The sequence below is a fragment of the Vigna unguiculata genome, chromosome 4 (assembly GCF_037176805.1).
Source record: "Vigna unguiculata cultivar grain cowpea cultivar isolate G323 ecotype 2 chromosome 4, ASM3717680v1, whole genome shotgun sequence".
Lineage (NCBI taxonomy): Eukaryota > Viridiplantae > Streptophyta > Magnoliopsida > Fabales > Fabaceae > Vigna > Vigna unguiculata.
Genome location: NC_140795.1, coordinates 5,789,498 through 5,803,267, shown reverse-complemented (window position 1 = coordinate 5,803,267; position 13,770 = coordinate 5,789,498). Strand labels below are relative to the sequence as shown.

At 31.3% G+C, this 13,770-nt stretch overlaps 1 protein-coding gene across 1 annotated transcript; it reads right to left on the bottom strand.

Moving 5' to 3' along the window:
• Window positions 1–6,532: 6,532 nt before the first annotated feature.
• On the bottom strand, window positions 6,533–8,568 carry LOC114181625 (uncharacterized). The gene is made up of 5 exons (XM_028068129.2): window positions 8,280–8,568; window positions 7,953–8,042; window positions 7,718–7,867; window positions 7,384–7,584; window positions 6,533–6,896 (listed from the first exon to the last, which is right to left on the bottom strand). The coding sequence occupies exons 1-5, from the start codon at window positions 8,541–8,543 to the stop codon at window positions 6,786–6,788; spliced, it is 816 nt and encodes a 271-aa protein (XP_027923930.1). The 5' UTR covers window positions 8,544–8,568; the 3' UTR covers window positions 6,533–6,785.
• Window positions 8,569–13,770: the final 5,202 nt, after the last annotated feature.

Genomic DNA, 13,770 nt, shown 5'->3' with positions numbered 1-13,770 from the left:
ACCAGGGCCGATTTGGTTCCAAGTCATAGTCTCGACCTTCGGCCAGGCCATCTTGTTCTCGACTTTCCCAGATTAACAAGGTTGTCCTTAGATCTAAGATGACTCATTCCAACCTTCACCTGGGACCGACTCGGCTTGACCCGAGGTCTAACATGACTCAACTCAACTTGGGGCTCAGGCATACTCAACTCGACCTTACGTTTAGGTTGAATCAACTTGACCTTTGGCTCAAATCGACTAGGCTCGACCTTCAGCCAAGGCCAACTAGTCTCGACCTTTGACCTAACTGACTTGACTTGACCTTCTATCTGGCCGACTAGGCTCAAACTGTGCCCCGGGCTAACTCAAATTGACTTGTTGTTTGGCTGACTAAGCTCGACCTTCGACCAAAATGACCCAACTTAACCGATCGACTCGACTTAGAGAAATCTCGTCTCGACCTTCAGCTTAGAGTAAGCTCGTCTTGACCTTCAGCTAGGATCAACTTGACTCAACTTGGGGACTGGGCCAACTTGACTCGACCTTTGGTCTGGGATGAATCATCTTAACCTTCGGTTCAGGCCGACTCATCTTGACCTTCTTCTCGGGTTGGCTCGACTTGATCTTTGTCCTAGGCCAACCAAACTCAACCTTGGTCTGGGCTATTCTGACTCAAAATTCTGCTTGGGCCGGCCCCACTTGACATTCGACCCGAGTCGGTCAAACTTGACCTTTGACTCGGGTTAGCCCAACTTGACTTAGGGCTTGGGCTTACTCGGCTTGACATTCGGCTTGGGTCGACTCGGTTTGACCTTCGTCCCGGGACAACTCGACTCGACCTTCAACCCGACCTGACTTGGCTCGACCTTTAGCCCGGGCCAACCCGGCTCAGCCTTTGGCCCAACTTGAACCAACTTTATCTTTGACCCGGCTCGACCTTTGGTCCAAACTGGCTCACCCGACCTTTAACCTAGGCGGGCTTGGCTTGGCTCAACTTGAGGCTTATGCTAACTCGGCTCAACCATTGGTCAAGGCCAAATCGACTCGACCTTCGACTAAGCTTGACCTTTGACCGAGCTTGACCTTCGACCCAGCTTGACCTTCAAATCGGGCCAATCAGGCTTGACCTCTGGTCCAGGCTAGTTCGGCATAGGCCCGCCTGACTCAACCTTTAGCCCTGACTCGCCCAACTCGACCTTTGACCTAATCTGACTCGACTCAACCTTATACCCAACCCGACTCGACTTTTTGGACATGTGGACATCTTTTGTCCTAACGAATGAACAATTTCACAACTTTGAGAAATTTCAATTTTCTTTTTTTTTGGAGTAAATTTCAAATTCTACTATTTTATTTATTTGAAATACATTCTTAAAATTCTTCAATTTCAATTCCTTCCAATTTCATCATTCAAACATATAATTTTTCTTGAAAAAAATTTCAAATTATGCAAATAAATGAATTACTCTCTTAAATTATCTCATCCGATTACAAGAATAAATAAGGATTGCAATTGTTATTATTTTCAGCACATCCAAAATTTGATTAGATAATTTAATTTATGATTTGATTAATATCTAAAATAATTGGAATGAAACCAAATTAACTAAACCGTAATGTAATATATTAATTTTACTACTATATGTAATTAAGCCTTCACAAAAAAAAAGTTTAATCATGCCTTTGGTTCCTATTTTCGTAGCAAAATCTTAATTTGGTTCCTCTATTTTTTTTTATCTCAATTTGGTCCATTCCGTTAGTGGTACAGTAACACCTTAAAGAGGGTGTGTCACGTGTTCCTGGATTTTTTGACTTTTTTATTTTTATTTTTTGATTTTTTTTATTTTTGATTATATTTTTTTGAATTTAAAAAAAAATTGTCACGTGTCAAGTTGTCATTGTACCATATGGATGTGACAGAGTGATGTGGTAATGACAATGACACGTGTCACTTATATGTCAGGTGTCATTTCTACTTTCTCAATTTTGTCCCTTTATTTTAATTTTTATCTCAATTTAGTCCCTATTTTTGTAAAAAATGAGCAACTTTGTCCCTCTCCAATTTGAAATCAAAGTTGTTTTTTATATAAATGTACACAAATATTTCTATCAAAATTGATATTTCAAGTGAATATTTTTAACAAAATTAAGTTTATTTAATATTGTTTTAAAGTTGTTAATAGAAAAAAAATTGATAAATTATATTGATATTTTATTACATCGTACTTTACTATTGTTTTTTTATTTGAATTTATATTTTAAATAATTGTATATTTTTAAAATATGTAAAGTTTAATGATTTGTACACAAAGGTTTGAATTGGTGTAAAAATAACAATTATAAAAATTTTAAAAATAATTTTAACTAGTTCATGTAATAATCAAAAACATATAAATTTAAAATTTGAAAACAATTTTAAGCAAAGCTGGATGTGAAACACAAATTTAAATAAATTTAGTTATGTTAAAAATATATAATAAAAATATCAATTTGAATAAAAATATCAAATTTAATAAAAATATTTGTATAACATTTATATAAAAATTAATTTTTTTTTTAATTTGGAGAGGGACGAAATTACACTATTTTTACAAAAATAGGAACTAAATTGAGACAAAAATTAGAATATAGGGACCAGATTGAGAATGAGAAAATGATACCTGGTATAATACTGACACGTGACATTATCACTATCACATCATTTTGTCACTACCACGTGGTCCGACTACAGCTTGATACGTGACAATTTTTTTATTTTTTTTTTAAATTCAAAAAAATAAAATAAAAATAAATTCAAAAAATCCAGAAACTGACACGTGATACCCCATCTAACGCTGTTATTGTACCACTAACGGAAAGGACTAAATTGAGATCAAATCTCCCAAAACAGGGACCAAATTGAGATAAAAAAATAAAGGAACCAAATCGAGATTTTGTTATGAAAATGAGGACCAAAGACATAATTAAAAAAAAATCATAAAACTTAAATCAAGTTATATTTTACAAAAAAAAACTTTAAATTAACAAATCCAATTTAAATAAAATACAAGTTGTACAAAATATTTGTATTAAATAATTTTTCAATACAAAATAGCTCAACAAACGTATAACTTTTAGAAAATATTAAAACAAAACAGGTTGGATGGTAAGAAAAAGGATCCGAAATCATCTAAACAAATACATCAAATCTATTCTCAAATTGTAATATCTCAAAATTAACTTTAAACGATAGGTACGGTTCGATCTCTTGCATCTTGGCAAAATGTGAATGTGAAAAGCGCGTAGATATTTATTAGATATTTTGGTTGATTTTGACTCCAAACGATACAGCATAAGTTTACGTTGTTGTAGTTTGTACTTTTAGTGTTTATATTATTATAAGCAACACTATCGTGTAATGAAATAAAAGTGTGGAAAATTTTACAAATATATAATATATTTTTGTACATTATTTTTCTATTCATATTATTTATTTTAAATCTTCAATTTCGCTTAAACATGCAGCTTTCAGTAGTTGGTATATAATATATATATATATATATATATATATATATATATATATATATATATATATTGAAACACTTCTGGGATTAACAATTACAAAACATTTTTTCAAAATATGTATATAGTAAATTGTTTTAAGATTTTAATGTAAAAATAGTATCAAATGTGTTAATATATTTGTAATACAAATGTTTTATATGAAAAATCACAATCTCCTTCTTAATATGTTAACTTCACTACCTACATATAATTAAGTTTTAGAAAAAGAAAAACTAAAACTTAAATAAAGTTATATTTTACAAAAAATATATTTTGAAATGAACAAATGCATTTAAATAGAATCCATGTTGTATAAAATATTTTTATTAGATAATTTTTTATCAATACAAAAATAGTTCAAAAAACTTATAATTTTTAGAGAATATTAAAACAAAACAGATTGGATGGTAAGAAACAGGATCCGAAGTCATCTAAACAAATATATCAAATCCATTGTCAAATTGTAATCTCTCAAAATTAACTTTAAACCAACCCTCAAGCAAGCTTAGGGGAAATCAATGTAGTTTTAATACAATTTATTTACAATCTAAAATTAATTTATATAAGTTAAAATTTAGATTTCCGAAAAAATATTAAGAAAATAATTTCTACGCCATTAAAAGATCTTTCACATTAAAATATTCAGTATTAATTTTTCTTCTCTAGTTATTATGTTTAATTTATTATTCTTATTAAATTTATAATTAATTTTTTCTTGATTGAAGGTCTATGTTATTTTTTTTTTCATTATTAAGAGTTTATTTAATTATGCAAAAGATCAAATTGGTGTTCTTTAAATGTTTGCATGACTCTCTCTTGCAAAAAGTCTTTTATATATATATATATATATATATATATATATATATATATATATAAAAGTCAAAACTTATTTGAGAAGACAAATATAATGACTTTGTCAAGAAGTCATTGTGTTTCTCACACTCCCATTGATCGGTAGTTTAATTCAATTTAATATTTAATTCCTTGATTAATATTAATTTTACTTGTTTTAACTACTATATTTGAGATTTTTTTCAACTACGAAAATTGTGAAAATTAGACTCTAAAACAAGATGGAAGATGAATTTTTTGTTGATTGTTTGATTACATACAATATTGAGAGAATGATTCTTGATAAGTTTGATATATATATTATATCATTGATAAATTCTATGACATGAAAAAATGACGTGCACAACTTAAATAAGAGGTATCATGTATTTCTTTATTGTGATTTAATTTTTATTAATTTTTTTTCTTTTGAACCCTTTCTTGAATTTCTGGATCCATCTTCTATTATGATGGTTGTGTTTGAACATTATTTTATCACTTGACCCATTTTGATGTATACTAAATGAGTTAAATATGTTTCTAGTCTCTAACCTTGTACATGAAATTTGAATTTGTCCCTATTCCAAACTTGCATACATTTTGGTATCCAAACTTTAAAATTATGGATATATTATTCACAACCCAACGACATTTTTGGTTGTTTACCAAAATAAGTGGCTTGTCAACAAGAAGGTGACGACACAACGGTGGTTGTAAACGAAAACTAGAACAGAGATTGGAGGCAGAAGACGAATAATAGTAGTGTGCCTCTACAAAATACGAATTTGAACCCTAAATAAAGCTTATGGCCTTAATTTAATTTTTAACCGAAGCCATAAACATGAATTTGACTTGGTTCTCCTCTTCAGCAAGGCCAACCACCATGCTAATGGCAATTTTGAAATATCAAGCAAGTTTTCTGTATCGATTAAAAAGCGCAAAGCATATAGGGATTATGTCCTCGGTATATATTGATTGAGGCAATATCTCACATAAAATAATAATAAAAAAAATGTTAATTTTGAAATTTGAACAAACTTATTTCGAAGCATAAAAAGTTATAGGTCCTGATTCTTGGGAAATTGAAGTGAAAAATCATGTTCTACTTCAATTATATAGTAAATCAAGACAAAAAAGTTGACAAAATAGTCAAAATATCATCGCATCCTTATTATATGTTTCGTTTCCATAAAATCAAAACATAATCGCGATTTCAAATCCCAAAATTGGACTAATGCAGGAACTAATAACTAATGATGTATTAGCAAAGGATTAAACAAATCTAGAAAATGAAAGGTGTAAGTAAAATTTTATACGGAATTAGATTACGTGTTCACAAGAACAAAAATATTAAAGCCAAAATTAAAATTAATACCAAATAGAAAATGAAAACAAAAACATATCCAAGGAAGAAAACATTACAAAAACAAAAACGTATTGTGATTGTGATCTGTTAAAACCACACGCAATATCTATGTATCTGCTGACACGTCTTGTTTAGAACATTTCGTTATATATCGTTGTTCTTGTTTATCATCAAACGATTATATCACAATATTTAGACAAAATCAACTAATCAAATTTGTTGCTTGCCAAACTGTATTAAGTAAGAAAAAACAGAGTTTAATCATTATATATACTCATTTAATTAACAATAATTATTGAATTTAATTTTGAAAATAATTATGATAAAAGTTAATACATAATAATTTATGATTAAATGGTAATACAAAATTATTTTATATTTTTAGTATATGACTATTTTTTTTTCTTTTAAAAGCTACCTACCAAAATATGTTGCTTGTATGCTTGAAGTTGAGGGAAACAAAAACTTAAGGACTATCACTTAATAAGTATTTCAGTTCATTTGAATTCTTAAATTGTTATAACAAAAAAGTCGTATTCTTATTTGTTAAAATAAGAGATGAGAACAGAAATTCAATTCAATAAAGTAATTTGAGTTTTTTTTTTTTTTTATTAGGTTCTTAAATTGTAATCTGATTGAATACCTGATCTTTCTGGAATTTTGTAACAGGATTTTTAAAATAATCCAAACTTTCATAAATTGTAATCTTTTTGGGTTTCAAACTATTACAAACTAATTTTAGGGGTCTAATTAAGAAAATTGAAGAAGATTAAGGGTCTAATAGACATATTGGTGAATTATACCAAAATAGCATTAACACTAAACAAATCATATCTTATAATTGTTCAATCATAAATTGATATGATCAATTTATTTTACAATTATTACTGAAAGGGCATAGTTACCATATTTACTTATTCCATAGAAGAAAAAAAAAACAGAATTTGAAAGTCATTTGAAAAAAATAATCCATCCATGTACAAAGTGCAGACTGAGAAGTCTGAATCACTCTTTTGTCTTTACAGAGAGATTCATGACAGTTAATCAGAATTAGAAAGTTAGAACACTAAGTCTGAACAGGAATCTTCTTGGTCTTGTTTCTCTTGAACCTGTTATAATCTTGCAATAATCTACCATGGAATTCCTGCTTCATTTCATCCCACACTGTTTTGAAAATCTGTCAACGAATTTATTGATCAACAACTCATCATCAAAAGAACTTGTCTAATCAAATGTAGTTTCATTGCAATGTTTGATGGTTTTTTTTTTTTCTTTTATGTCAAAACGTTAAAGCAATAAATTTATAAATTTTTTTTTGGTATATCAATTATCGTTGAGAATTCAAATGTGAGTCTAAGTCTCACATGAAATAAAAATGAAAAAATTGAATATTATACGGAGATCTATAAAAAACTCACCGTCTTAATATTTTAGATTAAAGATTAAGAATGATGTCGTTGTGTAAATTAAATTTATGTCTCTTTAATATTAAATCTTTCCGGTAATTTTTTTAAATTACCTAACAGTTATTAGGGTTAACTTTTTCATTTTACTGGACGTGAAAATGTGATTATTTTTGGAAATATTATTTCTAAATAGTTTTACGAGAACTAGAACAGGAAGAGAAAGGAAGTGTTAGTTGTGCAATTCAGAGGCAATCTAACCAGCTCTATGGCATTCTGCAAGACACTTTCAGGAATGAAAGCTGTTGCTGGAGAAACACAAAATGCTATCTCCATCTCCATCTGATTCTTGAGCCAACTATGTTTTCCCGTCCTTTCTGGGTATATGGTGCCTCTAACATCAAGGTTTATCTGGTAAGGGTCATTGTAAAGGGCACTCAGACCCTGTAGCTCCCACCTTGTCTGCAAAACAAACTCATCATCATCATCATCATCATCTCTGCATAAGTACTTGTGTATAAACTCAATCTCACTTCTACTTTTTTTTCTTTCTTGTAAGTACTTGTTGAGAAGTTCATCTGGAAAAAGGGCTTACAAAGTGAAGCTCAAGAACTTTGGTGATATGATGAGGAATGTGAGGTGGGTAATCTTCCCCTTTAGACTTGAATGTTAACCTCACATCTGCTACTGGTTTCACACTCAGAAATAAGCACTGTATGGTAGGCATGTTAATCCTCCACTCTTCCTGCATACCAAAACCACTTTCTCGGTTAAACATTCTTCACTCATGTTTCTTACATTGTTTTCTTCATGAAAAGTTGTTTAAGTACCTCATTGATCTGTTTTGTTGTTGCTTTGTCACCAGAAAACACAGCACTGAGAACTCTGTGTTTGTCATCCATGTATTGATCAAATGAAGCCTGCAAAGAACATGCACACCTTCATGTTAGACTCGTTATAGCATGAAAGTGAAGTCCACATTTTTTTGCCGGAACTTTTGGCAAGGAACAATAAAATCAATATCTATTGGTGTATTTCGAAGATACAGTATTTATCAATGTATTTTAAAGATATAACGGAGAAATATAGTATAAAACTTATCAGAGAATTCAAATTTATGAAAATGTGAGATGGAGAGGATAGTGAGAATGTGTCACCCCAGGAAGTTCATGAATAGGGACATTGGCATTGCTTTTGAAACTGAATGAAGAAGTTTTCTGACTCCTGATAATGGAGTTTGATGGTGGTGATGGTGGTGGCTTTGGATGACAATGGCTCTGCAACTTCTTCAGCAATTGATGCTGGCAAGGAACCATGAAAAGGGTTGCCATAATAAGGTTGACTTGGAACAATGAATAAATCAGATGATGTCTTTGTTCATGTGTGTGTTTATGTACACACATCATGGTATTTAAGTACATGGAGTGGTTTCAATTTGTTTACTTTCTAACTTTAGATTTGGGTATTTAAATCCTTATCCTGTTTTTGTTTTCATGATTTATCTTGAAGTTTATTTATATAATTATAATTCTTTCATACTATATTATTTAAGGTTCAGAGAAGAAGAGTCTTATCTCTCTAATATTGAACATGTGGTAGTATTGTATTTATTTAATATTTTTTAAATCTTATTTAATAAATATTTAAGTGGATACGGATTGAGACTATAAATACAACCGTCATTCAAGAAAATTGAAATAAAACACAAATAGAAATAAATATGAAATTTTATTTATTGTTCACCAGTGAAAGGATTATAATGAAATTTTACTTTAAAACAAAAAAAAACACAAAAGTGAAACTGGACACTTCGGTCACACAAATCACGTGTTATCTCAGGTGTAGTACAATAATTCATTTTCTGTACGAAAATGTGCCGCCAAGTTGTCTCAGATATTAATATATATTAACTCTTTTAAAATAAAATAATTAATTTAAGATTTAATTGGTATTTTAATTTCATTATTTATGAGATTTATTTAATGATTTTTTAATTTTCTTAATTTAATTTTTATTTTATAAAATATGATGTTTTGAAAGTAATATTAGTTTTTTATTTGTTTTTATCATAACCTTCTATACAATTTTATTTATCTTTTATTTCTTTTCTTTTCCATCGTAATTTTTTATGGATCTATATCACGTATTTGTATATGATATTTTATAAAAAATTACCAATACTTATTAATAAAATATTTAATTTATAAAACAATAATATTTTTTTATGATAACAATAATTTATAAATTTTATGTTAATAACTTTAATACATATTATTTCAATTTGAATTTATAATATCAATCATATATTTATTATGTCTTTAAAAATTATTATACATTTTTTCAATAGCATATATTATATATCGTATCTCACTATTTTCAAAATAAATATGTCGATAAATATTAATTTTTAATTTTTGTTAGGGGAGGTTATGTTATGTTTATAGAGGAGTTTTATTGGGAAGATACAACACCAATGAGACTTGAATCCACCACTCTCAATCCAAAAACTTACAATGAATTTATGAGTCTTTATTCTTATATAGTACTCTTTTTTCTCATTTCTCATTTCTAACCAATGTAAAACTTAGACTCACATTTAGATTTCTAACGGGTTATACTTACAGCCTCGCCTACTTACATTTTCTTTTTCTTCTCTTTTTTCATCATCCACTATTATCATCTTATCGCTCTTTTCCCGCCAACAATTTTTTCTTCTCTCTTCTCCACCATCCACTGTTATATCCACAACTATAGTAAAAAAAAAATATCCATTTTACTTAACGAACAACTCCTCCAAATCATTCAAAAGTTTCAAACCTTAACTCGTAATTCTTGATGAAAATCTTGTTGGAGGAAATTCTCCAATCCGTTGAGTTGTGGTTCAAATTGATCAAAATGATAAAATGTGATCAACTTTTAAATAATAATAACACTAATTTAATGAAAATAACGATATTAAGTTCTTATAAATAAAACTGAAAAAAAATTAAAAATTAAAAAAATTACATTAAGTAAACCTGACGGGTATTAAAAATAAAATACTAATTAAATCGTTAAGTTTTTCTTTTATAAATTATTTCTGAAAGTCGGTGAAAATTATTTTGTATCTTACTAAACTTATTATTCTTTAAAACTAAAACAATAATTTCATGAAATCTGTGGATGTTGCATTTTTGGCTCGTGTAAGGTCCGTTAATATTATTCAGTATTCTTTTTGCCCTAAACTAAAGGGTTGTCCTTTTAAGTGGGCCTAAGGGGCTGGCCCAGTAGATAAAGTCCTTTTCAGTTGCCCTAAGTCATATTTTCACTCCATTTTCAGAGAACTTGAGCTGCAGCCGTCAACCCCCTCCGCTAGGGTTTTGTTCCACTATCACGTTAAGCTAAAGAAACTTATACTCCATTTCTGCGAGCCCATCTTTGAGTTGTTGCGCTCCAAGGTCCCGTGTCGAAGCTTCGATAGCCCTCTTCCAGGTACGGGAAGTTAGGGTTTCTAGTTTCGAGTCATTTTTTATCTGTGTATGAGTTGGTTGATGATTTTATGGTTTGATCTTTCGTTTTGATGCGCGAGAATATCTTGCATGAGTTGTTTGGTTGGAAAACATGGCTGCTGCAGGTGAAACAGTGGTGAAACCTGTTAATCTCGCTCAGGCGAGCCAGCCTCGCCTAGGCGAGACAAATAGGGGCTCGCCCAGGCCAGTTTATGCGAGTGGTCGCCCAGGCGACCCGCTCTTTATTTTGAGTGAGCGAGCATCTCGCCCAGGCGAGAGGGGTCTCGCCTAAGCGAGATCCCGCGTTGCTTCCTGATGCCCTTTTCGAGCCCTCGCCTAGGCGAAGGGGACTCGCCTGAGCGAGACCCTTCAGCCTGAGCGAGGGATTGGGCGAGACTGTTTTGTGTTTGGTTGTGTGTTTACTCTCTTAAGATTGGAATTGTATGGGTATGACTGCCATGATGAGATATATGTACATATGTATGGATATATGTCTAATGGATTGCTATGTATGCGTGACATGATTCATAAATGATGAATGATGGGTGTTGTGGGAACTTGGCATGTGAGATGAATGAGTGTTTTGGAACTAAAGGAACATGGTATTGATATGACATGAGGCCCTAGACTCATGGGGTGGTGATGATCAGATGTATGGATTCAAAATGTGATGCGTATGAGAAATTAATCTCAGAGGTTGGTATGAAATTATAAATATGATTTAATGTTCTCTTATTGTTGATTTATGAATGTTGGTCCGCGTCAGCGTGTAATTCCTTGGGGTCTCTAGGTGAGACTTCCAGGGCTGCGCTTCAGTGGTCGGGACGTAATTCCATGGCCCCTGTTAGTGGGTGCCCATGGTGGTGCCCCATCTGTATAACTAGGTAAGGACTGCATCCTAACACTCTAAGGGGCCAGTTAGTCTCACTTAGAGCAGACTGACCCCTGTGGTGAGAGTAGCAGGAGGCTTGTAATTCATTAAGGGCTAACCTTGTGGTGAGGAAAAATGATTCAATGAAACACTTGTAACACATAGCTCGGGGGTGAGCAGAGGTATCCACCACAAGTGCAAGCGTCCGTTGAATCCGACTAAGTTATATGTATCCGGATGAGTCGAGTCGAGTCGTAGTGTATTGTTTGGAAAGTCGTAATATGCTTGTGTGACGTATGTATGATGGACTGTGAATATGTATCTGATTTCATTGATAAAATGATTGTATGCTCTAGCTTACCCTACTTTTATTGTGGTGTGTTCTGCTGTGTGGTACTCTCTCTTGCGATGATCATCAACTTGTTGGTGTGAGCAGATGCGAGGAACACCCGCGGGCAACAGGGAGGTGATGGTTCCGCGGCGTAATCTACATGGGCTGGTTTTAGTTTCTTTAGTGGGCTTCTCTTTAGGGCTAAAGCCCATGTACTTGTTTGTTCTTTGATTAATCTACTTTTCCTTGTAAACTCGTTAACCGTTTCTTTTTGGGCATCGTGATGTGCCTAGGTTTTAAGGAGTTGGGTTTTGAACTTCACGATTGCGCTTTTAAGTTATCTGTTGTGACGCTTCCTTTAATTTCGTATATTAAATTAAATGGGGTGTTACTAGGGATGGCAATTAGGGCCTGGCCCGCGGGCCCGGCCCGCAGGCCCGCAGAAAAAACGCGGGGCGGGCTAGGATAGTGAGCCCGCGGGCCCGCGGCCCGCACGGGCTAGCCCGCAAGCCCGCATAAAAAAAAAAAAAAACTTGCACTTGTGTATATTAATTACTTCTTTTATGGACTCTTGCATTAACATTTCAAATTTTTGTATAACTGGAAAAGACAAGTATTATGTAACTTTTAATGTGCTAAAATTCAAAGAATACATTGTGTATGTCATAGTATGAATATGATGAAAATGTTGAATTATCAATTTATCATCTAATTTCCCAAAGTCTTTACTTAATTTTGTGAACTTCTTAAAGTTTTCCAATTTTTAAACATTGAAAGTTTTATCATAAAAATAAAATAAATTAAAAAATTAAAAAAAAAAAGCGGGCCAACGTATATGCGGGACGGATCAGAGTATGCGGCCCGCATAAAATGTGCGGGGCGGGGCGGACCGACCCGCGATGTGCGGGCCTTATGCGGGACGGGCCTAAACGGGGCGGGCCGGCCCGCATTGCCACCCCTAGGTGTTACAGCTCGAAAACGCTTCTTATTTATTTAAAAAGTTAACATAACAAAGAAATAAAATTTTAATGACTAAATTAATCATTTATTTGTCAAATATTAAGATGTAATTAGAGAATTGAACTTCTTTTCGTAATATTATTTCATATACATTAAATGATTATATATTCAGAGTTTGTGACTTGAACACTATAAAATAAAATGCAAACGAAGACTTTTAAGACTTACTTACGGGTTGGTGAAGGGACCGCTTCCCTTTGGTAGGACGGTAACAAAAGCTTGCAAGATTGGTAGATCATCGTTGCTTTCAAATATCTTCCCAATATTGGGACCACATACCCTATTTAGTAAAAGCAAAACTATTATCATTTTTATAAAACAATAATTGTAATATGTAGATTATTGAGGATAATGACAAATTTTAAATAATAACTTGGAAGGATTAAACTAGTATTTTAAAAATAAATATAATTTTAATGTTTAATTTTGTAAAAACAATATCAGACTTCATTTTTTACTTATTATAAAGTACTATCTAGTTTAATATTTGTTTTTTTCCAAATTAGTTTATGTAAAGTATGATAATAAACTTTAACATCTCAATTAAATTAACATTTCAAGTCAATCATTTGTTATACTGAAATAAAACATTAAATCATTAATATTATATTATTATTTATACGAATAAAAGTCAAAATTAACCAACTTATCAATAAAATAATTTTTTCACAAAAAAACTTGGGAAAGTACATATAATTAAAATTTCATTTGAATTTATTTTTTCACTTACTCACGAAATTAATAATTTGAAACTACATTTTCCTCTTCTTTCCACATATTACATCATTCTCATCTTGTAATGAATATATATATATATATATATATATATATATATATATATATATATATATATATATATATATTATTCTTAATTAATAACATTACTAATGTCTGTCTTTATCCTAGAAAAATAAAAAAATATAAATTCCATGAGATCG